The sequence below is a fragment of the Coturnix japonica genome, chromosome 1 (assembly GCF_054131305.1).
Source record: "Coturnix japonica strain WE chromosome 1, WE-NBRP24, whole genome shotgun sequence".
Classification (NCBI taxonomy): domain Eukaryota; kingdom Metazoa; phylum Chordata; class Aves; order Galliformes; family Phasianidae; genus Coturnix; species Coturnix japonica.
Genome location: NC_140663.1, coordinates 62879244 through 62906065, shown reverse-complemented (window position 1 = coordinate 62906065; position 26822 = coordinate 62879244). Strand labels below are relative to the sequence as shown.

The 26822-nt window shown below is 38.2% G+C and overlaps 1 protein-coding gene across 2 annotated transcripts in view; it reads left to right on the top strand.

Moving 5' to 3' along the window:
• The window catches only part of PDE3A (phosphodiesterase 3A), a 228669-nt gene that overhangs the window by 189228 nt on the left and 12619 nt on the right, over positions 1–26822 (top strand). For both annotated transcript variants that reach the window (XM_085542707.1, XM_015868474.3), the window contains 9 exons: positions 3642–3902; positions 6157–6311; positions 8824–8939; positions 12564–12783; positions 15242–15327; positions 15784–15953; positions 17147–17284; positions 22259–22370; positions 25492–25605. In XM_085542707.1, coding sequence (XP_085398833.1) covers positions 3642–3902; positions 6157–6311; positions 8824–8939; positions 12564–12783; positions 15242–15327; positions 15784–15953; positions 17147–17284; positions 22259–22370; positions 25492–25605 — 1372 coding nt within the window. The remainder of the gene's footprint in view (positions 1–3641; positions 3903–6156; positions 6312–8823; positions 8940–12563; positions 12784–15241; positions 15328–15783; positions 15954–17146; positions 17285–22258; positions 22371–25491; positions 25606–26822) is intronic.

The following is a 26822-nucleotide window of genomic DNA, read 5'->3' as shown; positions in this document are numbered from 1 at the left end:
GCAGACATGTTATTCATGCCTCTGTTCCCAAGTATCCGGCCTTCAGGTTTAGATGAGCAAAGTGGTTTGGGCAGAATCCAGATCAGTTCATGCAGAGGCTATGAAGAATGTAGAAAAGTACTTAACAAACTTAAGCTAAGCATGGATTTTGTACGCACGTTTACCCTAAGAAAAAGGGTGTGTATGTGTATTTGCTTGTGTGTATGCATATATCCTATGACACTAATATAAAATTTTCAGCAATTTACTGTCTTGCCTAAAACATATCACCATGTGTATTTTGTAAAAAAAAAAATCAATGTTTCCCTATCCTTCAAGGAAACTCAATTTATGTTCTCAGTAAGGGTTTAAAAATCACTTGCAGCCATCTATTTACTGTTTTATAGTACTTTTATAACTACAGCATAGTGTTTAAAATACAGTATGTTAATATGTTTCATGCATTCAAATTCAAACTGCTTCGAGAAAATAATAGTTTAAATATTTGTAATTTTATCAAGTCAGAGTATTTGATAATATAATATGTTCTGAAATTGAGCAAATCTTCAAACTGCGGAAAAGTGTTTTCCTGTATCCAGGTTCAGTGCAATTAAATTACAGCCTGCAAACTGTATAGATATGGAATATGTTGCACTTTAAAGCAGCTCACTACAGGAGAGTGATCTTTGAAATACTGCATGAAGTGTATTCAGTCACAGATACGCCATATATATGTGACATATGTGCCATATGTCACACTGCAGATAGTGGTAACTTCTAGTGTTTTGTGGTGACTCTGGCTGTGATTTGCTATTTATATCCATGTTATGTGGATATATGTCTCGTGGTAGGTCCATACATGTGTGGAACACAGTCAGGGTTGTTCATCACCTGAGCAGGGTCGAAAGCCACATAGCCTTCATGTGAGGTACCAATCGAAAGTGTCTGATCTGCAGGTAGTACTTTTTGGGCCAAAAATACAAGAAGGTACTGTTACAATGCTTTATGAAGAGCTCATAGGGTCTCACATGAGGTGGTATTACCCATACTGTATCGAGTGGTGTCAAGTGCAAACTCGCAAAGAGGAAATCACTTACATTCCCCATTCTCCCCTGGTGGGGATGTAGGCTATGGGCAGAGAGGTGCTGGCACAGTTGAGGGGCAGGATGAGACCCAGAGTGCTGCTTCCCTGTTTGAGGGTCTAACCCGTCATAGAACTCAGTGAAGTCCAGCCCTACAGTCGGGCAGGAACATGGTAGGTTGCAGATTCACAGCCTCCAAGCATATCAGAGGCCGTATGGCAGAAATACATCACTGAGAAGAGCTCTCCCTCACCCCACTTGGTTCTAATCACGGAGAACAATGCTGGCTGCTTTGCAAAATATTAGTACTGCTGCACAAAATCTGGGCGCCTGCCTATGGCCTGCTGAGTCAGACTTGTTTACTTTGTTGAAGTATTAATTTCTGTCTCTATAATCGGCAGGCAACAACTCCAGGCTCCAGGCTTAATAGAATTTCCAACTGTAGATTATGCAGTTTTGCCGAAAGTATGAGGCTTTTATCGTGCTCTGAATTAGATATTCTCCCTCACTCCCCTTTGGTCTATTTTCCATGGCAGAGGCAAACATAGATAATTAATTCCTCCTATCCAAAACCTTGTCTTTTAATTTAAGAATTTTCTTTAGCATTGGCCAGAATAATCAGTTTGGAACACTGAGAGGTTAAGCAATGAAGACAATCGCTAAATTAACTTCAGCAATTAATTTTTTTTCAGTAAGATGAAATAACATGCAGTGTATCAAATGCTTAGTCGTGATACCAGATGAAATAAACCAGAAGTATGGGAAAAATAGGCTGATCTTCTAGTTGCATGACAGTGTGATGAGCATGGAGTGCCATCTTCTGATCCTGTGGCTTGGCTTTGTGTGAGCAAGTAGTAGGACATGAGGAGAGGAACAGCAGAGTAAAACAGCTATTGCTGGGACCTGATAGCCATACTATGCAAATAGGAAAGCAGAAAGGAGATGCTGAGCTCTGCTTAGCTAAAATAGCACTTTCTTCAGGTACTTGTAAGGCCCTTTGTGAGCTTGAAGCAGCATCAAGCTCTGTTTTGCTGTCCTTTGGTGTATTTTGAAGTATAAATGATGTCACTGGTGAGTCATTCCTGGCTCTCCTGCTAAGCAGTCTGCCTAGTTCTCCATGCTACATACCTGACACTCCAGGAAACCCATATGCTCTTTTCACAGACATTACTTCCTCATTTGGAATTCAGATTTCATTAAGATATACACCAAAGTAAATAAATAAATAAATAAAAATGAAAAATAGGATTGAGTTTATATTTCAGAAGATGTTCAGTCTTGGAGTGTCTTGAATCAGTGACTCCAATTAGATTTTATGACAACTGATAGAACACCGCCTATTGTGGCTGAAATGTCACTGCTGTATTCAAAGTTCAGCGCTGACAGGTGTGCCTGCTGCTTCTGCACACATCCAGTCTCTCTCTCTCAGCACACTTCAAAGATCTTCAGTCTTTTGCAATTGTATCATATAGTTGTCATTTCACAAGATATGACACATATTGTGCTTTTGGTAATGGGTTGTTTCTTTTAGCCACAATATATCGCACTCCTGGGTTTCAGGACAGATGGTAATCAGAGCCAGTGAATGTTGGGAAATCCTGGGGAAGTTCAAAAATGCTTTCACAGATCAATCTTCCCGTGCATTCACTGGAAGCCCAGTGTTCCAGCTGTTAGATTCCCTGTGCACCTGGCTGTGTACGAAGGGGATTTGCCTGGGCCACAGTTAGTCTGAAATGCATAATATGTGGAACATTATCTACATATACTGAGAAAAATGTACAAGATTTGCGAGTGATACGGACTGCTTCTTGGTGTTATTTCTGCCTATGCATCACTTCAATTAATAATTCTTTTTAAATGATACCTGTAAAATAGGGATAAATTTCAAACCTAAGGGAAAGCAAGGACTGCTTGAACTGGTCATGCAAAACTGTAATCATTCTCATTGCATCTTTTTAAATAAAATAAGGACTGAGAAATCCACTTTGTTTTTCTCTCTATTTTGCTTTTGATTTAACTGCAGTGTTGCTTAAAGTTGAAAGTTGTTACCACTGCACCAGAATGCTGTATTTTAACATCATGGCAATATTTTAAAAATCTCAATATATACTTAGGATTCATTCGGTTCACCTAAGTATAAGTACTGATCATAAATTAGTTGTCCCAGATCCCTCTGTGAACAGAAGAAAGGCATTGCGCAAGAGGAACTCTTTCCATCCTAAACTATGCAATGAAATTTATTTGACCAAATAACCCCTAAGCCATTGAATGTGTCTCTGTAGGGAAGCCTGAACAATTCATTCAAATGGATTAAGTCAACTGCAGATGCCAAAAGCCAAAAAATTAGATATAATGAATTTCTGAACTCTTTGCATACTCTGAGCATTATGCATGATGCTCAATCTACTCAGCACAATTCTCCTTATCTAAATAATTATTTTATGTTATTATTTTTCCATTCTGTTGATAACTGCTTTAACAGATGTTGCTGAGAAAGTTCACCATTGCCTCAGATACTGCTCCAAGAGGTTGCAAACTTCTGTTCTCTTACCTGTACTTCTTATTTCTTCTCTTCTTCAGTCCTCTGGTACCAGTATCACAGTGGATATTGCAGTCATGGGAGAAGCGCATGGGCTCATTACGGACCTTCTGGCAGATCCTTCACTGCCTCCCAATGTGTGTACTTCGCTGAGAACAGTGAGCAACCTGCTTAATACACAGTTAACCTTCCAGGCCATCCACAAGCCAAGGGTGAACCCTTTGGTCTCCTTCAGTGAGAATTACACATGCTCTGACTCAGAGGAATGTCCAGAGAAGGGAGAAAAACTAGCTATTCCCAAGGTGAGTACTGGACAGTAACTCCATCTGTCATCTTATGACTTGGCTCTCCCCTAAGGAGCAGCATTATGCTAGTGGGAGATCTCACTGGGCTTTTTCATTGTTTGATTCAGATTGCCATTTTTTTGTATTAATCGTAGTTTTTTATAAAAAGAAAATTAAATAGACTGCTTATTTCACAGTAAAACAATCCCTGCATGTCCTACAACACATGGCCAGCTAAACCTTTGTTCAGGTATCTTTAGAAGATGATTTTTGACACAAAAAATTCACGTAGATTCACATGTTTCTGTGATGAATCTTAAGAGAGAAGAAATGATCAGGAGTAGGGCAAGCAAAAGCCTTCCAACAGCCAGACTCACAAGTCTGACTCATTAGTACTCACAAAGAGTTTACACTCCCACTCCAGAGATTTTTGACACTGCATGTGGGGTGACCAGAAAAATATATTACTGCCTTGACAGATGGCTTTATGAATGCTTGGGAATTCAACAGGGATGTAATCACTGTTAACTGTCGATGTTTAGGAAGTTAGCAGCTAGAAAAAACAGATCAGCTTTGAAGTACTATGAATTGTATGCTCGTTTCTCATTAGCTGTCCTGCAAAGACTGCATTTCACTTTCAAAGCCAAACCAAAATACTTTTGCCATGCAATCTCACTTGTAAAATTAAATATAGACAGAGTATATTGCCTAGTGAATGCTTTTAACTTTTAACAGTTGAAATGATACAGCCAGCATTTGTTCTAGAAGTTTCTGGAATTTGAGCTGCAACACTTGTGATTCTTTTTAATTTATTTTAGTATTATGATAGTTAATACCCTGCTTGCCAGTGTAACAGCTGCATATATGGAATGGGTGTTTGCAGGTCTTGAAGCACGTGTTCTAGTTAAGTTTAGTGCATGTATGTGCAATGACTGTACTCTAAACTCTTAGAGGAAAGATTATGTGGAAGAACACTGCCATCACATGAGCAGACACAGTGAACAGATTAGAGTTTGTAGTTGCATAGTACCTAGTGTGGAGCAGAGAAATGAAGGATGAAGAAATAAGTTAATGTTACAGAGGAGTAATTTGACTGAAGAAATCACTGACCTGAATGAATCATGGTTCATAAAACTAATAGTTTGCAGTCATTTATTTATGTGTCTAAAATAGATTTAGAGTCTTTACCTTAAGCATCTGACACAGAGTATTTGGGGTAAGAAGTTAACATGCTTAACATATTTGTGTGTGTGCTTGAGCTTCAGACCTAAGAATATCTTCCATCTTAACTTTCTCAACCCTCTGGCAAAGTCAAAATTCTTTATCACAGAGACATATTTTAGTTCTTAACTATAAAAACTATGGTATAACTATGAGAGAAACATCGTACAAAATTGTGGTAGTACCCACTGCAGAGGCTCTCTGTTGTCATCTCTTATTATCAGTGACAACAATCCAGAAGTTTGGAAAAATGAATCATGTCGTATTAGAGAAGAGTCAGGTGAAAGACAAATGCAAGGTGATCAAGAAAAATCTTATGTAAAGGATGATACTCTCACAAAGCTTTTCAGAAGGATTTTCCGGTTGAGTCTTTTAGATCTCCATAATTGCAGATTCTACAACTCCTCTGGGAACCATTTCTAGTATTTGATCACCTGCACTGCATTTATTTATTTGGTTGGTTCTTTTTTCATTTGAATGAAATTTCTTATTTCCATTTGTGCCCACTGTCTCTTGTCACTGGATGCCACTTCAAAAAGCTGATCCATCATCCTCCCTCTTCTTGCATTCATGCATTTATTCACATTGATAGGATCTCCCTTTGAGACTTCTCCAGACTGAACAATCATGGCTCTCTCAGCCTGTTGTTTTATGGCAGGTTCCCCAATCCCTCAGTTATTTTTATAGCCCTGATGACTTGTTTAAGTGCCTTTGGCCATATTGTATAAGATTAACATTTCCAAAGAACACCATTAATGTTGTATGTCTCCACTGAACTCCAAGTGCTGAACACTTATGGCTGTGGGGTTGTGAATATATAGCTTCCCTTAAACTTGAATGGGGAGGAAATCCTATATCCTCCAAGCACTGACAGAGACAGACTTTGCTGAGTTCAGTAGAAGACAGGCACCATATTATATGTACAAATTCAGAACAAAGGTGCCTAACCAGGTACTGCCGGGTAGAATTAAATGCAATAAAATGTTTTTCGTCTGCATGTTTAAAGTTTTCAGAAGCCTGTATATACTCTAAGCAACTGATTTTTCTCTAGCGCTTACGGAGAAGTTTACCTCCAGGACTGCTGAGACGAGTGTCCTCCACTTGGACCACAACAACATCAGCCACAGGTTTACCCACACTGGAGCCAGCCCCAGTGAGAAGAGATCGCAGTGCCAGCATCAAACCTCACGAATCATCTTCATCCAGGTTACATACTACTTTATCTCACTTTTATGCCCACCTTTGACAACATTTCTCTGGTTCAGTGTGATGATATCCAACATTTAAAAGTTATAACTCCAAACTATGATAGAACAGCTTCTACATATCTCAGTAAGTCAGGTTACCAAGAAAGCGTCATTCCCAATTTTAGTCACGCTGTAACTATTCCTATTACCAGGAAGCAAAATAAAAAACAACGACTACAAAAACCGAACTGTTTATTCTTGCAAAGCAGAGGTTTTAGAAAAGTTGAGTGTTTCTTCTGTATTTCAAAATTTGTTGGCAGTAGCAAGGAAGAAGACAGGACCTGAGAAGGCCCAACATCCACAGATGGATAGTTTGGTTGAATATAGCCCCAGAGCACTGCTTTTATCAGCCTTTCAATCATACAGGGAGCCTAGGTACTCAAGGCAGCTTGCAGAGTACACTGAATGTCTGGTGCAACAAAAATACATGGTTAGCCAAACTTCCCTTTATAAGGAGTCCCATGTATCTCAGTAAAAGTAAATACAAAGAAGCTATAATCAAATGGAAATATTATTCCAGTCATCAGTCTGTGGTTTGCAGGGTGCATTTGATTTATACTGTTGATCCCAAATTCTCACACACTATTTAAGCATCCTAAGATGGGAATAAGAGGGAGAAGGACAGCAATTAAATATTATTGTTGGTCCTTTTCTACAGTTGTTATATAACTGTGCTTGATGAGCCAACTGAGCAGGCTATCAATTCTTCCTGCATTTAGTGTCGCCAATTGTGTAATTATAGCTCCGTCAAGCCTCTCAGCCTACTATTTGCAGTTCTTCTTTTACAGTAGGAGAAAGAATGCGTATTCCAGAAGGGGGAAAAATGAAGGCCATAAGTAAGTCTAGCTTTAAAAATGTTGGCAGAGCTGTACAGATTTACTTTCAAGGAAAACAATTTTGAACTGAAGGGGAAAAAGAAAATCCTGATTATCTGCCACTTCCCCTGTACCAAAAGCAAGCATGCCAAAGATCATAAAAAAGGGATTGTTTCATGAACTGGAGAAGAGAAGGAGTGACAGTGCAGTTGGTCTGTGGTTGTTTCTGCAATAAGAAACTCTTCAACTTGTTCCCTATGCACTGGATTTCCATAGTCACAGATTTGCAAAAATCCCCCTTAAATATCTGTTTAAGATTAGGAGTCTTATATTCCTGTATCCTTTTATCACAATAATTGTGAATTCATAGTCATCTTTTAGCTTTAAATGATCTGGGGAAAAACATGTTCCCTTTTCCTGCTTTTAGTCATATCTCTATCCAGTGAATCTTCCTTAAGAAGTCAAATAATAGAGTTGTGAGTTACTTCTTTGCCTTCTTTTGTTTTTCTTTATGGTGGACCAGTGTTTTACATTCTTTCTGCCAAATGACAACCCTCCACCACTCCATACCAAACCAAATAAATAAATAAATAAACGAGCCTGTTTCTGTCTTTCTGCATCATTACATATTACAGAAATTTGAACCAATTAAGACAACTGGCAAATGTTATTGACAAGGCAGTGCTTGCTTGTCCATCGCAGTAAAGTGTTAGTGAAATTAAGACACATTTTTGTTTCTATTTTTCTTTTCCTCAAGTTTGGCTGAGACTAGGCTGCTTTAAAAGCCAGTCTTCTGCCTTGTGTGTCTCCTCATCACTTGGTGTGGGAAGAATGTGGACATGAGGCTTTGAGAAATGTGGAGACCAAGAGACCTTGTGGATCTGTTCAGAGAAGTCTTTGTCTTAGTAATAAAAGCCAGTGCTGCATCACTGCAAGAAGCTAACTTTTGATGAATGCCCTTCAGAAAAAAAGTGATAAATGTCCCCTTTCATGTGTAGGTGACAAACGTTTTGCCACACCCTGCAAAATACACATCCTTTTTTACTTGGATCAGTAATCAGTGTTCAGAATCTGTCAATAGGATTTACTTCTGAGATGCAGCACTAGTTACCAGAGCACAAAGTGCTCCACCCAGAGTAGAGGCACACCAACAGCAGCAGTAATGCAGTGCTCTGCTAAGCCTCTTCTGGTCTCCTGAAGTCTCTTCTATTGCCCAAAGTGTTAATGGGTATCTGTCTTCACAGTTACAGCAGAGATATCAAGGAGACTGATATTTGATTTACACTGAGAATTTCTGACACTTCTGTTTGTTGTACAATTACACTTAAAGACCATATGAATTTAATATATTTGAGGCCAATTTTGAAGCCTCTTTTTAACTGTCAAAACAATATACTAAAGGCATCTTTGTGTGAGTAAAGTGAATGGGCATGAGCACTGAAGGATGTCCAGGGGTGTCTTCATTGAAGATATGTTTGCTAAATACAGTATTTGTCACAATATTAATCCAGCTATCAGACAGATGTTATTTTCCTCATCAGAGATTTTGTGCCATCTCAGTACCAAAAAGTTCTTGCTCTGTCTTCTGTTATCTTCAGATTTTCCACGTAGGTTATACTGTGTTGAAAAAGGCTTGTTTGCTCTCTCATTTCACAGCACTGATTCTTGGAACAGCTCCCTTCTGATGACAATCACAAAGAGCAGGTCCTTCTCTACATCTTATGCCATGTCTCCTACCAACCACCTGAATGCCAAAAGGCAGGGTCGCCAAGGTGAGTGGTTACCCATGGTCTTGTTGGACTCACTCAATTTCTTCCTGGGAACTCAGTGACTCGAAAATGCAGCTGCCTTTATTCTCTGCCCAATCTGTATATTTTGTTATTTTACCATCAATACGAATATATTCATTTACTTTATTTTAGAAAAGCAGTGGCTTAAGAAACTAAAACTCACAGTGATGCCATTGTAAATGTTTTGATTTTATGATTTTATAGAGGCTAGTCATGACATGATAAAGCAAGTGCTATGCTGAAGTGTGTTTTGATCCATGAAATTCACTTGACTACAGTAGGGCTGAGAAGAGCGTGTTTTCTGTAACATTTGTTCAATTAAATGTCTCTGTAAATTGCCTGACTGAGATTTCCTGAAACAAGATCTGCATAATGCCATTTGGAGTTACAGGCAGCAGCTGACCCTTCTTACTGCAGCCTTACCCAAGACAAAAAAGATTCTCTCTCAGAGGTCTGTCTATGTTCATTGTCGAGGAAGTCCTTGTAGCTCTTAGTGATGTTTAGAGAAGAGGAATATGTTGTTTTTATTTTTGTTCTTTACTTGGCACATAGGACCTTTAAAGAAATGATTTTTGTTATAACTGAGAGATTGATTTATAGTAGACGACTTCTTAACTGATCGTGGAATGTGCAGTATAACAGACATGAAGTAGTCTTAATCCACAGTAGTGTGGTTCTCTTCCCTGTACAAATGGGAGATAAGATAACATTTACCCATATTTACCAATTATCAATTACAATTGATTAAAATGCTTTTTTTTTTTTTTTTTTTTAAATCTCCACATGTTTTTTTTCCGAACATGGAGTAATGTTAAGATAATGTTGTTTATAGGTACTGACCAGCCAGACATCAGGTGGAAATTGATAGATGCCTGAGGCCTGGCATTGAAAAAGTCAAGGAATCCAAACTTATAGTTTGAAAATATGGCTGTGCAATTATTCTGCATATCTAGCTCTGTCACATCACATCTCTTTTCCAAACTGGGAAGTCTATCTAATCTCCTTTGGTACAGAAGATGTGTTACACCATAATGAAGATTCACTAACAGAATATTATCTTACAAGAATAGCAAACCAGCAAATTAAAAACATTTAAAATTAAACATAATGGAGATGTAGCGCCACGGATCCAGGGATTTACTGTGGAACATAACAAATCCAATTTAGACTTATGATTTTCAGAGATGAGCACATTACCTTGAAAATGCGTAGTTAATATTTTGTACTGAGAAAACAAGACCTAGCACTCCCATCAGTCACTTTTACATTCATGTGTTCTGCTTCCAGAAAGCGTTAGTAGTAATCTGATTGCCCAAAGACATGAGCTCCCTACTAGTAAAGGAGAGCTCCGTTCCATCACAAGCAATTTTTGACGCTCAAGATTGATACTTCGATGCTTTAAACTGTTTACAATGATGGATTTTTAATTATGATTTGCTTTTGTGTTCTGAATAAAGAATTGCTTCAATTTGCAGTAATTATTACCAATTAGTCTTTTGTATATTGGCTCCATTCGCAATATGTAACACTTCTTGCTCAGAGTTGCTCTAGATGAATTTGTAACCCTATTAATTCACAAAATGTGTCTTAAATTATGCTTGGAAGCATAGCATTTTGAAGTACTGCTAGCTGTATTTGTTTTGGCAAAGCTCTCAAGTATAATTTCACGTTGCATCAAAGTTACTGTTTTATTTTTTCAACTCTGAATATTAAAAATTTCTGCAGATGGATACACTTTAAAAAAAAAAAGTTTGTGTCAGTCATTTTCTCTTCATTCAAAACTCCTTCTGGTAGCAAAACATGCTTTCACTTTTGGCAATAAATGCTTAAATGTCAGATTATATCAAATAGTTTACATTTTTCTGCTTGTTTTTGGTTTTAGTTTTTGGGGTTTTTTACCCTGGTAGGAAAATGTTCAAGAAATAGAAGTCCAGACTAGCAAAAGAAAGCCAGCATTGATTAGAAATGTTGCCGTGAAAGTCATTGTACGAATTCTGAAACTTGCTTTAAGTTGTTGCATTCTGTGGCAATCATAAAAATTACCTGATAGCTTCTACCTCAAAGAGAGTTAATAATCCAACTCAATCTCTTGTTCAACTAGAAGACTTAGAAATGTTTTTAAAACATATTTTTGTTGGATAGAAAGCAGATTCCTCATTGAATTAGTATCTGTAGAACAGAGCATTTCTGTAATTTAATTGCATTTCCATGTTGTGGCCATCTGATAACTTTTTAACTGCTCCATAGGCTGTAGATCTCTGATCTCAGAACTAGTATATTATCTGAGTGGAAATCATTGAATTAAGACAGCAGCATGAATCATGTTTTCCAAGGAAATTCCGTAATCTGAAACTTAAATAATGTTGAATATCTCAAAATTGCCGTATAGCAACTGTCGAAGTTTATTTATTACTCATGGATGTGCAATAGTAATCATATTTTAACCTCACATCACTGTAAGCTATCAGGCAAAAGCACTGGAACTATAGATATCCTGGAAGATTAGTATTTCAGAAACTTAGGTCAACATATGGCCTCATTCTAAGTTAACTGTGTCTGGAATGCATTTAGATAGCATACACAACTCAAGCATATAACCAGTTAGAGCTCTTTACATCATTCAGCTCTGGAGATGAATCTGGTAAATGAGCTGGGGCTGAGTTCCTACAGACTTTATAACCAAGCTCAGGAGGTATGCCTTTTTAAATGCATTTCCTTTAAAGAGAGATACTGTTTGCACCCCTGTGCTTTATTGTAATGGAACCTTTTTTGCCTGAGACTAGAAAATGTAAGGGAGATTTGAAGAAACAGCAACACTTTATATCACACACTGGGTTCACTGATGCATTTCACCTTCGGAGTGGTGCTCAGATAGAATTGAGGAAAGGATGAACAACTTCATGCTAATATTTGCACATGTGAATATTACTAGATTGTGGCTCAGAAGTAAAATACCATGTGGTGCAGGTAATGGTTATAAGTTTCCCACTGAGAGGAAGACATAATTGAAAATAAGTTTAGACTGCATCAAATAAAAGCTAGAATCAGGAAGAAATGCAGAAATGGCACTATAAGTTCAATATTTTATATTAACATAATGTATAATCACAAAGAATTGTTTTATTATTATTATTTTTATATATTGATAATAATCTCACGTGTAGAAATCCAAATTTGCTGGAAATGTGGGTCACCCGTTCTTGTCCCTACTGTACAGATGATGACAGTACAGCAAGGAGAATCTGTAGATAAGTCTGGGAACTGGCTTGTTAGAGTTTGGTGCCTCTGACACTGGAACATACTAATACCAATACAGACATCTTCAGTGCATGCTTTTCATTTCATGCCTTCTAGTTAATGCATCCTACTGAAGAGGGAGAATATGTTCCATGCTTTGAGCAAGATCTTCAGCAGGTGGGAGCAGCTGATAGTAATGGAGCTTCATCATTCTGTTACAGCCACGAGATTGGCTCAAAGTAAAGTTTTCTCTCTGTTTTTCATTTTGGAAGCTATACTTCTGCCTATGTGTTAAGAGAGGGCTATCTGTGCACTCAGAGAACTCCAACAGCCATTTACGGTTAATTGACAAGACTCTTCTCTTGCCAGGTATCCCACCAAATATTTCACCACTCACCTCACCGTGCCATTCACCTCTTCAAGGAACACCTGCTACAAGTCCTACCGGAAAAACATCTTCTATGTCATTTCCAGACTCTACAGATACTGACACCAAGCAAGGTTTAAAGCCACACAAAGTCTTAACTGCTACTCAGAGCGCACCTAGTCTGTCAGAACCTAACATCAGCCCATCTGTTATCTGCCGCAGGTAAGATAGTAGTTCGACATATGTTGGATCATTTCACATTGTCCTCACAAGCTTTAGACACATGTGCAAGTTCTTGTAATCTGCTCCAATATTGATATTTTAACATATTTAAGCAATTCTCAGTATATATTGTGTAGGTTGCTGCTACAAAGTGATTTTATAGTGCAAGGCTGTTAGCTACATTTACAGCTTTTAAATGTCTGCTTCACAAGCAAATGCTTCATCAGCAGCATTCAGAGCTGAAAGTTGGATTTTGTGTTAACAGCTTGAGTTTCTCACGCCATACCACCAACATGAGCAATCACTTTGAGATCATAGGCCAAGTCTTTCTAAACAGGCACCTGAGGTTAGATACAAAAACATATAACTGCTAGGGTTTAAAATCTGCTGGCCTATAATCCTCTGCTTAGTGTCTGATAGAAGTGTTCCAGCAGTGCCTGAAGAGTAAGGAGTTTTGAGGACTGGCTCAGAAGGTGTGGAATGGAACTCGTCTTTCCTAAAGTAGAGTCAGATTGTGTGGCATTGGGATTCTTTTCAGCTGCTGCTGAGTTCCTCTTACTGCCATGAGTTACAGTAACTGTTTAATTTCACACTTTAATGTACCTAATTTTTAGATTTGTCAAATTAGGCTACCGGAGCTTTCAATATATGACCAGCTCAGAATAGCTGTAAACACTGGTGTTTAGAAGCTGGCTCCATTAGAATTTCAAGATGATCTTATCTATTAGTTGTTACTTTTAATATAGTAGTAAATTGTTTGTGAGTATTGGCTAGCCAGCAGGCACCATGTTTAAGCAATGTAGATTGCTGTATTCATAGTACATGGTGCTCTACAGTTACTGCAAAACCTGCCTTGCAACAAAATAGTAGCAACTCGGCAAACCTCTGAAACCAACAAACCAACTCCCTTCCCAAACAACAATAATAGAGGTAATAAACTCTCAATGGATTCTGTGTTTTAAATCAGATCCATCCAGGCAATGGCATCAAGACAGCAGTTTTGCTTTCATACAAAGTGAAATATTACAGGACAACCAAGTGTGAAGGTGTTATTAAACATGAGCGTGTACTAGGCAATGCTGTTAAAATAATGTTTAAGTTGTGTCTCTTAATTTTGTTTAGTGGGTGAGGCAGGTATCCAGTGAAATAATGTTCAACAAACCTGTGATTAAGAACTATATTATAATCCCTACACATAAAGGGGATTGGTTTTAATGTTTTATTTGGGTCACGCATACTAAATAAGTGTGAATTTGTGCATGATCTGAAAGGATGCACTCATAATAACACAGAAACCTTATGACATAACCAATCAAAGGCTCTGTTCCTCTTATGTACATTTTGGCTTGTTTTCATTGACCTTATGGATGATATGCCATGCATATAATAATATATGGATTTGTAGTTTTATTTTAAATTCTTTCAGATACTCATGATTGCAGGGCATACCAAATTCCAGAATATGTTTTTGATGACTCTGACAAATAGGGTTTCAGCCATTTTTATATGGTGCGCTTACAATGATGTAAAGTTTCTTGTCCAAAGTTTGACCAATTTAAACCATTTTTAAAGTTTCTCTTTGCAAAGAATATTTTGGCCACAAAATATGAAGTCCAACCAGAGAAAGATGTTAAAATGTCAGTTATTCACAGGAAGATTTGTTATAATGCTTTTAAACAGTCTTCCATCAGGTCTGAGATACACTAATATTGGAATATTGTTACCTGAGATATACCAGATAACACTGTATTCCTGCTTAAAGGGAATCACACAGAAGGAGTAAAGCATTTTAGTGGAAATAAGAGTCAGGCATTTGGAAAAGCCTTAGTATTGCAGTCCTTCCCACAGTGTCTGTTCTGGCATTGATGAAGCAAACTCTGTTTGCATTTGATTTTCTGCTAAATGTCTGAATGCCAAATCAGTCACCTTGTGTTGTATCCCAAATTCCCCCTTCATTCTGCTGTAGTGGGTTTGTTGTCACTGCAGTAATGGCAAAACAACTTTTTGCATTATTATAGAGGAATCTATTCAAGTTTTAAGCGAGAAAGCCACAAAGTGGTGATGCTGAAATTGCATTATATAGCATTGTATGGCACTCTGGCAAATTTTCACTGTTTTCTTTAATCCATGCTCATAGTGCAGCTGTAGTACAAATAGAGGTTTTGTTTGTTTGTGTGTTTTGTACTGATAAATTTAGAAAATTAAAAGAAGATGTAGTATAGTTTAACACAAATTAACTGCATTGATCGGTCAATATAAGGTATAAACCTGTCTTTTTCCATCTCTGTCTTCCAATAATATTTCAGCTCACTCTTGTAGTTTTCTCTTTAGAGTACAGTCAATGCTATAGTTTGCAGTGTATGACATAGTCATATGCTGCCAGCAGGAATTCTTTTTGCATAAGACTATCCAATGTGTATGGTATTTATACTGTGTATGTTTCTTGATGTTGTTTCAGCTGCGGCAGACCCTATAACCAAATAGAAGCTGGTGATGGTACACTAGATAGAAGCGATGGTACCACCCACACCCTAAATAGAACAGGTAATTCTTTGTTGAACAAAAGCTCCTCGTCCTTTAAAATGTAATAATAATTCACTGGAAGGGCAGGTATGCCTCAGTCTCACAGAAAGAAAACATATGAAGGTGAGACCATACAAACTGCCTTTGAGGCTTCTTTCAACATCTGGAAAAGTCTCATGAAGAATACAGATACATTTCAAAACTAAACATTGTTTCCCTTATGGTTTAATCTAACCTAGCCAGCACAAATAATGGCCATCAAAATTTTTCCTGGTTTTCAATCTCTGTTCCAATTTTTTACACTCTGCAGGTTATATGCTTTAATACCTTTGGACAGCTTGTTCAACTTTAGACCCAGCCAAGCAGCACATATGTATTATGAGTCAGAGATCCTGTTGTTAATATTCCAAAGGTCACAGGATGACGTTCTTGCAGCCCTTGCTGTTCATACAACCAGCTTTGTTACTTGTTTTCTAGATGATCCTGCGCAAGCCACTTCTGACTATGAGACCAACAACAGTGACAGCAGTGATATTGTACAAAATGATGATGAGACAGATTGCTCCAAAGAAAAGGCACGGAAGGGATCTGTATGTAGGACATATGCACCTGAGACCATCATTCTGCATCCTTTGACACCACCTGAGGTAGCTTGTTTAAATTTTGTTGTCAACACAGACTGAATGTATGCAGAATCTCAAAAAAAAGAAAGAAAAAAAAAGTAAACAACCATCTTGGACAATCTAAAGATTAAGTCCATGGTTTTAAGCAAAAAATAATAATAAAAAATCATCAGGCTCATACCTTTTAGTAGTTTCTAAGCACTGGCCACTTCTGAGATGCTAACCGTGTATTTTGATGAACTAGTATAAGCTGATGGATCTGTCATTTGGCACTTATGAAATGTTTGGCTTCTGTATTAGTGTTGCCTTTAAAGGGAATAGATTGGAAGGAAAAGAAATGATCATTTCAGGCTACAAGCATGATGTACTGTCTTCCTGCTCAGCCACTTTAGCTTCTCAATGGCCTTACAATCTTGACTAATATATAGCAAGCATTAGTTTAAAATAAGTAAACACTTTCCTGAGGTTACTGCATGATATTATCGTCATCATATGTCTTGAATATAAGGACAAGTGTTGATCTTCTCACAACTGCTGTATTCAGCTGTGAATTCAATTCGGAGGTTAAGTTCAGTTATTTTTTACAACTGGATTAACAAATTTAAGTTGGCTTGAGCTCTTGAAAAAATCATTCTGATCTGTTGAACTGGAGTTGGACATGCTGAAAAGAAGCATTTTTTTCTGAGATATTTACTCATTTACAGTTTCATAGAAATAAAGAAATACAAAGAAGAGTTCAGGAGAAATGTGATAGCAGGGGAGCACCTCATCTTTTGTTTGCAGGCCTGGAAAGGCGGTAGGTCTTGATTTGACAAGTCTTCCCTCACAACGTGCTCCATTAACCAGGATAGACTGTAATGGATGTGTCCTGATGCAGAAGGAGAAACTGAACATTTTCCCCTCTGTACTGAAGCAAATTTTACAATGAAGAAGACTCGTTTGGAAATGATGAATGATTCCCATGAATTAATGAATGTCATGGATAAGTTCAGAGACTGATGTTTCATACAGAAATTTCCTATTCATATGAGCGAAACAAATTATAAAGGAGTGTCTGGCTGCAGGGCTGGTAGAAATGAGGACAGCTCTGCTGAGCTGAATAAAACACCATTGGCTTAGAAATGATTCTAACATGACCTTAGTTTTTCAGAACATAAATCTTTTACATGAGTTGCTTCACAGAACTGATATTAATTTTTTTCTAATTTCTGGCACAGGACAAACCTGTTCTTGCACCTGAGCCTCTGGTTATGGACAACTTGGATCCTCTAATGGAGCAGCTTAACAGCTGGAACTTCCCAATCTTTGATTTGGTGGAAAAAATTGGAAAGAAATGTGGTCGGATTCTCAGTCAGGTAAGAATGACAGCTCATCTGTGATGACTGGTATTTATTAAGATATGATCTGTTTGAAATAGTGCTAAGACCCATACGCTGGTTATTCTATAAATGATGACCCCTGACGTGTAAATCAGAGCTGACAATATGAACTCCTTGTCATTAAATTCCTTACTTTTAAATTCTCATCTCTTTTAATTTAAAAACGTGAAATAAAAAAAGATAGATACCTATTTTGCCTGATTCTGTCCAAAAAAGAGTTTGCATAAACCCTTTCAAATATCCTCTCCTATCTGCAGGATCTGCTTTCATCCATTACCAAGTATTTCACAAGTATTTTGTGAAAGGATTTCTCACGGGGTCCACTGTGGGAGTGCTAAACAGTAAAATACTCAGTGTAATGCAGGAAATTATTTTTTAAATTGGAGTTTTCAGTCAGGCAGTGCAAGAAAGTAAGGTTTCAATAAGTGGAAAGAAGATAGTCTTTGTTATATATCCTTACCTTTACCTTTCCGTACCATTTTGATAGTAAATTGAGATCATTATTCTGTAAAGACTAATTTTCTGCAAATGGGGATGTGAGAGTCTTCTGCTATTTCTTTTCAGCTGTTGATTTTTCATTCCTTTCTATATGTTAAATGAAGGTACTGACACAGCCCTGATATCAATTCCATAATCACCTTCTTGGATGAGCTCTGCCCTGTAGTTCCCCTTTTCCTAGCACAGTGACAGATCAGACATTTTTTCTCTTCTGGAGGTATTGAAGTTTATTAAATGGAAAATCAAGTGATTATATTTAGGGTTGTGAGGAAAAAAAACAAAAAACAACAGAGGAGATTGATATTGTATCGTTTTACAAGGTATTATGTAGTGATTAACACTGGAAAGAAGTATTCATGTTTCTTGGTATGTGGGAAAATTAACACCCTCACTCAAACGCCCTGGCTAGTCGATCAGCTCTGAGAGCATGGTCTGCCTTTAATTATTCTGTAGTTAGCAAGTAACATATATACCTAACCATATGTGTCTACCATCTCTAGGTTAGCTTTGGAGAAACAGGCAAACTGTGGCTGGATATGGGTATTGGTATTCATACACCACTGATCCAGACAACCTTGCAATACACAGTAGGCATGTGATTAACGTTCTCTTCTAGAAGTTTTTCATCGTAGTTTTGTTTAGCAGCTGAGTGTTTTACAGACTCATAAGTGATACATAAGGAAAGATAGAACATTTCTAGTGTCATAACCAGCTGTTTGAATGATCAAGTTTGAGTGAACAAAAGTTTCTTCTAGCTTTGTCTGGCTACTTCTGTAGGTCTTAGGCACTTTAGCAATTCTGTACCCCTCAGGATGATTTCCTTCTGCTGCCTGTGGTTTCCATTAAGACTCCACACTCTGTTTCTCAACATTTGCTTCCTGAGCACATTATTCTGTGCACATTCTCATTGTTGCAGCATCACAAAATGAGGCCTATGAATCGCATCTTAAATAAGTAATATTTGTGAAAACTCACCATCTTCTGTAGCAGCTGTTCACAATAACTCTCACCTTCTTTGAGCAGAATGTAGCAAGTTCGACCTTGTTCTTAAAATAAAGATAATTCCAATAGTTTTTTTCCCCCACCTACTAAGATGTTCTGAACAAAATTATTTTCAGAAGAGATCCAAAATAAGTAATTTGTTTTCTGCAGATAAAACATATTGTCTTTTTCTTGTATGATTTCAAAATGCTGGGATAGTGTCAACAAAGGAACACAAAAGCTCTAATGATTTATTCTCTGCTTTTTGCCATTAAGTGGACTCACCCATTAAAAATAAGTAAATTAACAAGTTGAAATAACTATGTTTGTCTTGCTAGGTTAGATTTATGAGATGGAATAAAGTGGAGTTGACATGTACCTCTAGGGAGGCATTCAGTTTAGAAAGCAAATGCTGGCATAGCGTCTTTAAAGCTGCTTGATATGTCTGTTTCTCCTTTTAGTAATGTTAAATTTATTTAGGCATATAAAAAGACCCTGAACCAGTTAGTGGCCATACAGGCATCTATGCAAAATACAGTGGAAAGCACCCTAAATGTGACCCTAACCAATATGCATGATAGGGGATAGGGAAGAATTTGCATACCAATCTCATTTCAGAAAGGAACAGCAAAGCTTCCAACTGAGCTGATGTTTCACAACAGGCCATAATGTTAAATAATGCTTTCAGTCACCTTTCTTACAGTTCCTATAAAAATAAAAACCTGCAGAAGAGAAACTGGTTTGCTTTAGAAAGCAAATAAAGAATGTGTTAAAGGATAGGCTGAAGTGAAGGTCTCTCTCCTGCTTTTATTTCAAGGCCCTGAGAAATACAGAACATTGGTGGTACTCCTGCAATTTTTGTACACCAGCAGCCTTGAGATGGAGGGCTATCATTGCAGTGCACATAGGTTGGTCCATGGATGATGCCAAGAGGAATATTTGGCTATCTCATGATCGTGCATGACTTTTGAAGAGAGAAACTGCAATAATTATATGAGGGAGTAGGGAAATGCTAACCTAAACCTTGCACAAGTTCTCTGAGACTTCAGTGTGTGCCCCTTAGATTCTGGGAGAAGACGTACGTGTGAATGATGATCTCCACTTCTAAAAAACCTTCCATTAGAAATCACAAGGGAAAATCACTTGTTCCTGTTCAGGCAGCAGCATGAGAGGTTGTCATGTTATAAATGATTCACCTAAGCATTAGCAGCTGTAGCAGAGACAAACAGAAGATGGAGGCAGAAGGGAGGAGGCCATGAGAGCAGCCAGTACTAAGTGGCTGGACACTGTCACAGCTTCTGCAAGGCTTGTCCTAAATTGTGGGGACTGCACCACAGCTGTGAGGCTGAATGATTAAACATCTGAATGACTTGCGTGGCTGTTTCTCTGATGACCAGAGAAAATAATGCCATTTCATTCTAAGTCATGGAGAAGAGCTATTATTCATGTCCATCTCAGCCAGCTTCTTTTCTCACCAGCTGCCCGGTTTTCCCCAGAAAATCCAATGGAATAGAAAAACGTGCTTTTATTGCATGTTTTACTTAAGATACCTGATCAGTGGTTGGTAGTGTAGCTCTGTAAGGTTTGTTCTTGTAGGTTAATATTTCTTTATGCTTTCTCTTTGAGGACAGAGACATTTAGCTGGGAATATGGAACTCATCATTCGGTGTCCTAGGACTGTTGCGTGAAATACATAATCTCTATGTATGTGATAGATTGAACTGAGACTAATTTACTTCAACCACCATTCCAGATAGATAAGCAGTATTCTTTGTACCTTCTAATCCAAATTATGCATAAAGACAGTCTCTTCATTCAGCCTCAGTAGAACAGGATACCAGTTTTGCCTTCTACAACCATACATTTTATTTTTCTTCTGTAAAATGACACTACTGGTTTCACCCGGGCTGTCTCCCTCCATTGTAGTCTGAATCCATTTAAAATACAGAACACTGGAAATCACAGAATCGTATGGGTTGGAAGGGACCCCTCGACATCATCAAGTCGAGCCTCCTGCTAAAGTATGTTCCCTACTGCAGGTCACACAAGATGGTGTGCTAGTGGGTCTTGAATATCTCCAGAGAGAGAGACATCACAGCCTCTATGGGCAGCCTGTTCCAGTGCTGTCCCCCTCAAAATGAAGTTCTTCGTTGTGTTTGTATGGAACTTTCTGTGTTCCAGTTTGTGCCCATTGCCCCTTGTCCCCTCACATCCAAAAAAGTCTGCCCCCAACTTAACTCCTGCATGTCAGATATTTATAAACAGTGATGAGATCCTCTCTCAGCCCTCTCTTCTCCAAACTGAAGTGTCCTGTGTCTCTTAGCCTTTCCTCACTTGGGAGATGCTGCAGGCCCTTAATCATCCTTGTGGCCCTTTGCAGGATTTTTTCTAGGATATCCTTATTTTCTGAACTGAAGAGTGCAGAACTGGGTACAGTATTCCAGATGTGGCCTCACCAGCACAGAGTAGAGGGGGAAGATCCATTCCTTAAACTTTTGGAAGGCACTGCTCAAAGGTCACAGTAGAAAATAGCTGTGGATAGCTGTTCGGTTTACGTTAGGGTGTGAAACACAGAGCAAAATTGGTAATAATTTCTTATCAGTCTAGCACTCATGCTTTCAAATGTGTCTTAAATTGTCTAGCTCTAGACAGTTACCTGATAAATGGCATTAAAAGGACAATATTTTGCCAACAGCAGTAAATAAATAAAGAAGCTGAAAGATTTCAGGGCTTGATCTGAGAAGGAAGTAAAGAAGTGATAGAGGAATTTTAAAATGTATAATTATTTTGTATGTTCAGGCTTATTGTGCATCATGTCCATTTTGTAACTGCTCCTGTCTGCATCTCTGAACTCACATCTCTTTCCAAACACCCCCCTCACTCAGCTGCACATTCTCCTTTTTGATATATCTTCTCTTGAATGTCTACAGTGGCTCTAAGCTGCTTGCTGCCTCTGAAATCCTAAAGTCATTTTTCCCATTTTATTGCCAAAATGAGAACTAAAGGAAGGAGGTGATGCCGAGGATCCGAATCATTCTGTCCTTTTTCTCATTCCTTCACTTACTCCCCCTTTTTCTGGGAAATGAATTGACTCACAAATGCTTCTTGAAGAAGTTTGTGGGGAAATTTTCCCTAAAACACGGAGGAGCTGTGGATGTCTACCTGTGTGTATGCTTCTGAGGTGCTTGCAGAGTGTGGGACATTCACGTGCCTGAAAGGAAGAGAAGAACATCCAGAAGGATGTATTGAAAGAATGAGGAGAACAGTTTGGTATGTTGTCTGTTTGTGTAACCACATCACTTCGGAAATGCAAGTAGATGCTGCTATGGCTGGATGAAATGATATGCTTGAGAAAATACTACCAAGAAAGCATCTTTTTCTGGGATGATTTGACAGAACGATTTTTATATGTAATTTTTAAATTCTTTCCAGGTAACTTAGCAGAACGCTGTTTTTTTGTTTTGTTTTCAGGTATCATACAGGCTTTTTGAAGACATGGGGTTGTTTGAAACCTTTAAAATTCCAGTGAGGGAATTTATGAACTACTTCCATGCCTTGGAATGTGGATACCGAGAGATACCTTGTAAGTAAACATTCCCAGACGATAATAGTGCTTCTTTAAAGCATTGGGTATTTTACATACACTTTGTTATTGAAGCTTTTCTTCTCTTATTACACCAGGTGTGTCTTTTTTTTAACCGAGATGCCCTTTTTCATTAAACCTTCATATATGTTGACTGAGACCATACATTCTCCATGCTTATATTACTTACAGTTACCACTGCATATTGTTTCAGAAGACAGTTGTGCACTGTCTAACACAAATAAATAATAGAAAAGAGTCAGTAGCAATAGATGACCATACTGCATGCATGAAATTATTCATGCTTTCTTGATTACTAAGAAAGGAATATTTTTTTCTGACTTCTGTTGCATCACTGACAAATGGACAGCTCTTTAGTCAGAGGCTGGTTTTACTCCATAGCCTCACTCATCCCCTTTCACTGCATTTGCTGTTTCACATTGTTTAATAATAATTCATGGCAATAGTTTTTGCAAGCCTGCAACCACATGGAACTACCATATGTACAAAGAACAGTTTCCTGATGACATGTTTTCCGATGATGCAAGCATACTCCTGTCCTATCTAGAGTTCATTGAAACATTACCCTCCTGTGAGAGATTTGTATTTTTTACACAGAAATAGCACTATGATACCAAAACAGACATGCTTTGTAAAGCAGACAAGATAGACGAAGCAGTTGGGTGCCTCCTGCTCTTCCATAAATACAGCTAGGCTGATATTTTTTGGTGTGAATCATGTATTCACTGAAAAACCTGCTTTCAGCCATCCCCAAAGTATTTGCTAATTCAAATCAAACTTAACAAACCACTTCAACTGCAAAGGATTGTTCTTTTATCTGGAGAAGAGAAGGAGTTACCCCTCTGCTAGCTGGCAAATAAACCCAGTGCTGAGAAATACAGGACACCCTGTTTACTCCCACCTCCCAGAAAAAAATACCTGAAGTATTGGTATAATAAGTCATATAATCTCACTCTTAAAATATTAAATACAAATAGGAACAGCTAGACTGTGAGGAATTGAAAGCAAGCTACCTTGGAATGCCCTCCAGCCAGCTGTTTGGACTCTGCTGGGAAAGCAGGAGAGCAAAGTTCAAATCTTTCCTTGTGTTTGAATCTGAGAGGGATTATAAGCAGCATATTATAGCTGTATATGAATGTCTGGCAGTCTTTCTTCTTTGTTTTCAACACTCCTCTACTCATAGGAGCTCAGGAATTTTTGTGAATCTAGCCCTCCGTTACTGTGGCTTTTCTTACGTGTATTTCATTTTATAGCCAAGTGGAATATTTTGTTTTTTATACATAACTGATTTACCTTTCAATTTTTCACTTCTCTGAAGGAGTAGAAAACAAATCAGCTTGCTTTGATTGAACCAGTCTTTCTGTCTGGTTGCTGAACTGAAAAATGATGACTATTCCAGTTGGATTAAGTTAGCACAGGTTTCACAAGATGTTCATCCAGCCTTTATCCCATTGAAAAGCTTTAGAGCCCTGTCCAGAATTCAGTTCTTCATGAGATTAGTACTTCAAGAAAGACAGGAAGGAGATCTCTTCCTTATTTTCCTTTTTTATTTCCAAAATAGATCAATTCCTACACTGCTTACTGTTTTATTGTTTAAAAATAAATAATTAAAGAATTGTAGCTAATGATCACTAACAAATGTTTAAAGGGGAGGGTCACAGGAGTGCAAGAGAGGAGAATGAGGGGTAAATACTAGAGTCAAGTGGCAATGACATTATGCTCACATTTAATGAGCATACAAAGTGACTGCAAACTGTAAATACAGTAAATGTTTGTGTGCTTCGCATGCGCTTGAGATGGGGGTGTCACAGATATAAAAGCAGACTGCTTACATGTCATGCTATCATCTTCTACTCCTCCAGAGTACAGAGCTTTTTCCACCTCTAATTAATGGAATCAACTTTACTTACTTCTTCATTAAAAGGAGTTCTGAACTTTTGCTTGTAATTCTTCCTAATGATAGATATATGGTATCTCCAGTGCTATCCCAACTCTTGACCATTACCTTCTTACTGTAACATAATTCTGTTCCCATGAAGACTGTTCCAGCATTTACTTTGATTATGAGACACATATGGCTGACTAGCATTATCCAGGTGTCTCCCACTAAAGTGTACAACTGCCGAGAGATACAGTCAGCTCCTCTGAGTTACAGGGATGGGGTTGGCCTTCCAATATAATCCCATATATTTCTGCTTTGCTCCCCGGGATGCATTTTTCCAGAAGTTCAACAGAAGTAACATAACCACAGATCATAATTCAGAAAAGCAGATTTCTGTGAGTGTTATCTAATCACTACGCTGCCCCAAATTAGCCTAAGTCACAAGTTGAAATACTTGTCTTTTGATGATTCTACCCCAGATGTAAGCTATGGTTGTGATGCAGCAGTATTGCTCCTCTTCGAGCATCAAGTTTTCTCTTGCCAGTGTATATTCAGGTGATGCTCTGTGGTGAACTAGTGTGCAATTACTTGTGTTGATTGTAGGATTGTTTAACTGGCTCTGAAGGATTTGTGGGAAAAGCCTTGAAGTGACTAATCTCTCATTTCTGCAGAGAGAACATGTAGCAAGATTACAGGAGCTGAGGCCTGAACTCTTAAGCTTTGGTCACAAAACCACAGAAAGAACCTGATTTAACTGTGCAACATGCACATATCCTGAGCTTGATTTTGTGGAGCTACCATTAGCAAGTTGGTTGAAATCTGGTTATTGAAGAGGATGACCATTTTCAACTGATTTGATTGGAATCAGGGGTTAACAATGAATATTCAACTCAGTGCCATTTAACTAGCAAAAGGCAGCCTCTGGAGTAAAGGAATAGTTTAATGCTTTCTTACATAGTTTCCTATAGTACAAAAACAACTGCTCTGCTGCTATTTTTCTCTTTCTGGACTGATGTGAAAACTTAGATTTGAATTTGCTTCATCTATGGTAAAAGAAAGGCTGAGCATTTACAAAATACAGCTGTTTTTCATGTAGTGATAACATTGGATTTGTCTGTGGCTCAGCTGATTGCCATGCAATACCCACTAGATGGTGCTGATTTCCCTCTGTCGGAAATATTCATGTTTAATGGCAAGGTCACTTGTTTTGTATCACAGATCACAATCGAATCCACGCAACTGATGTTCTGCATGCCGTGTGGTACCTTACTACTCAGCCTATTCCAGGACTCCCAACTGTGATTAATGATCACGGGTCAGCAAGTGATTCAGGTATATTTAAATATACAAGTATGTATGTTGTATTTTTTAAAGCTTTCGACAAAATTTGCTGGAAGAAGGCCAACAGCTGAGGAGTGAGTGCAGTACTTGTTGTTATAAAGACTTCTAAGTTGAGTAGCACATTGGATGCTGCATGTATGTTTATCTAGCCTAGAAGATAATAGAATTGGTCTTCCAAAACCTAATATTTTATATTAAGTGTGTGAATGCAAACCTCTGTGGTCACCCTCAATAACAGGTGTTTATTACCATTTGGATTTTACAATAGGTTTTCTTCTAAGAAACTGTTTTAGCAGTGCTTTCTATTGTTCCTACAAGAAATGTAAACTTTTAAGTCTTCAAACCCTGCATTACTTTGCTATTATGAAGGCACAGGAACAGACAAGTGGAGGCATGCACTGCTGCTGCTTGGTGGTTGTGAAGTGTCCCTTTGCCATTCCTCATTGTGCCCAAAGAGACTTGCTACTACCCTGCAATACCATTCATCTGCTGTCTTATTATTGCTACTTACAAGCCAATTTTCTTATTGCACCTGTGTTTTAACTTATCCAGCTTGAGGTGTAGCAACTAGGGGTCCTGTCTGTATTTTGTGGGCATTCTGAGGGATTTGCTGTTAAAGCAGGGTTTTGTTCCACAGGGAACATTTCTACTTAAATGCTTTTTTTGCTGGTGTTTTTGTGGCACACACATGCCATTTGTGAAACTCTTCAGGATGTTTTGGTGGTGGAAAGGATTGCCATTCCTGGAAAATTTGATAGGGTTCATAACAGCAGGGGGTATCATACCAGCCTCCAATTGTAGATCTGAGGAAATGGGTCGAATTAAAGAGATTGAGTTTTGGGTATTTTGGTGTTTGTTGTTTGAAATATGTTCAAAGAATCATAGAATGGCTTGGGTTGTAAGGGACCTCAAGCTCCAGCTCCCCCTGCCACAGGCATGTCAGCCAACCTCCACATCTAATACTAGACCAGACTGCCAGTGACCCCATCCAACCTAGCCTTGAGCACCTCAAAGGATGGGGCATCCACAGCCTTTCTGGCAGCCTGTTACAGCACCTCACCACTCTCCTGGTAAAGAACCTCCCTCTGATATCCAACCTAAACCTTCCCTCCTTCAACTTAAAACCATTCCCCCTTGTCCTGCCATTATCTACCCTTGCAAAGAGTTGACTCTTCTCCTGTCTGTAGGCTCCTTTTAGGTACTGGAAG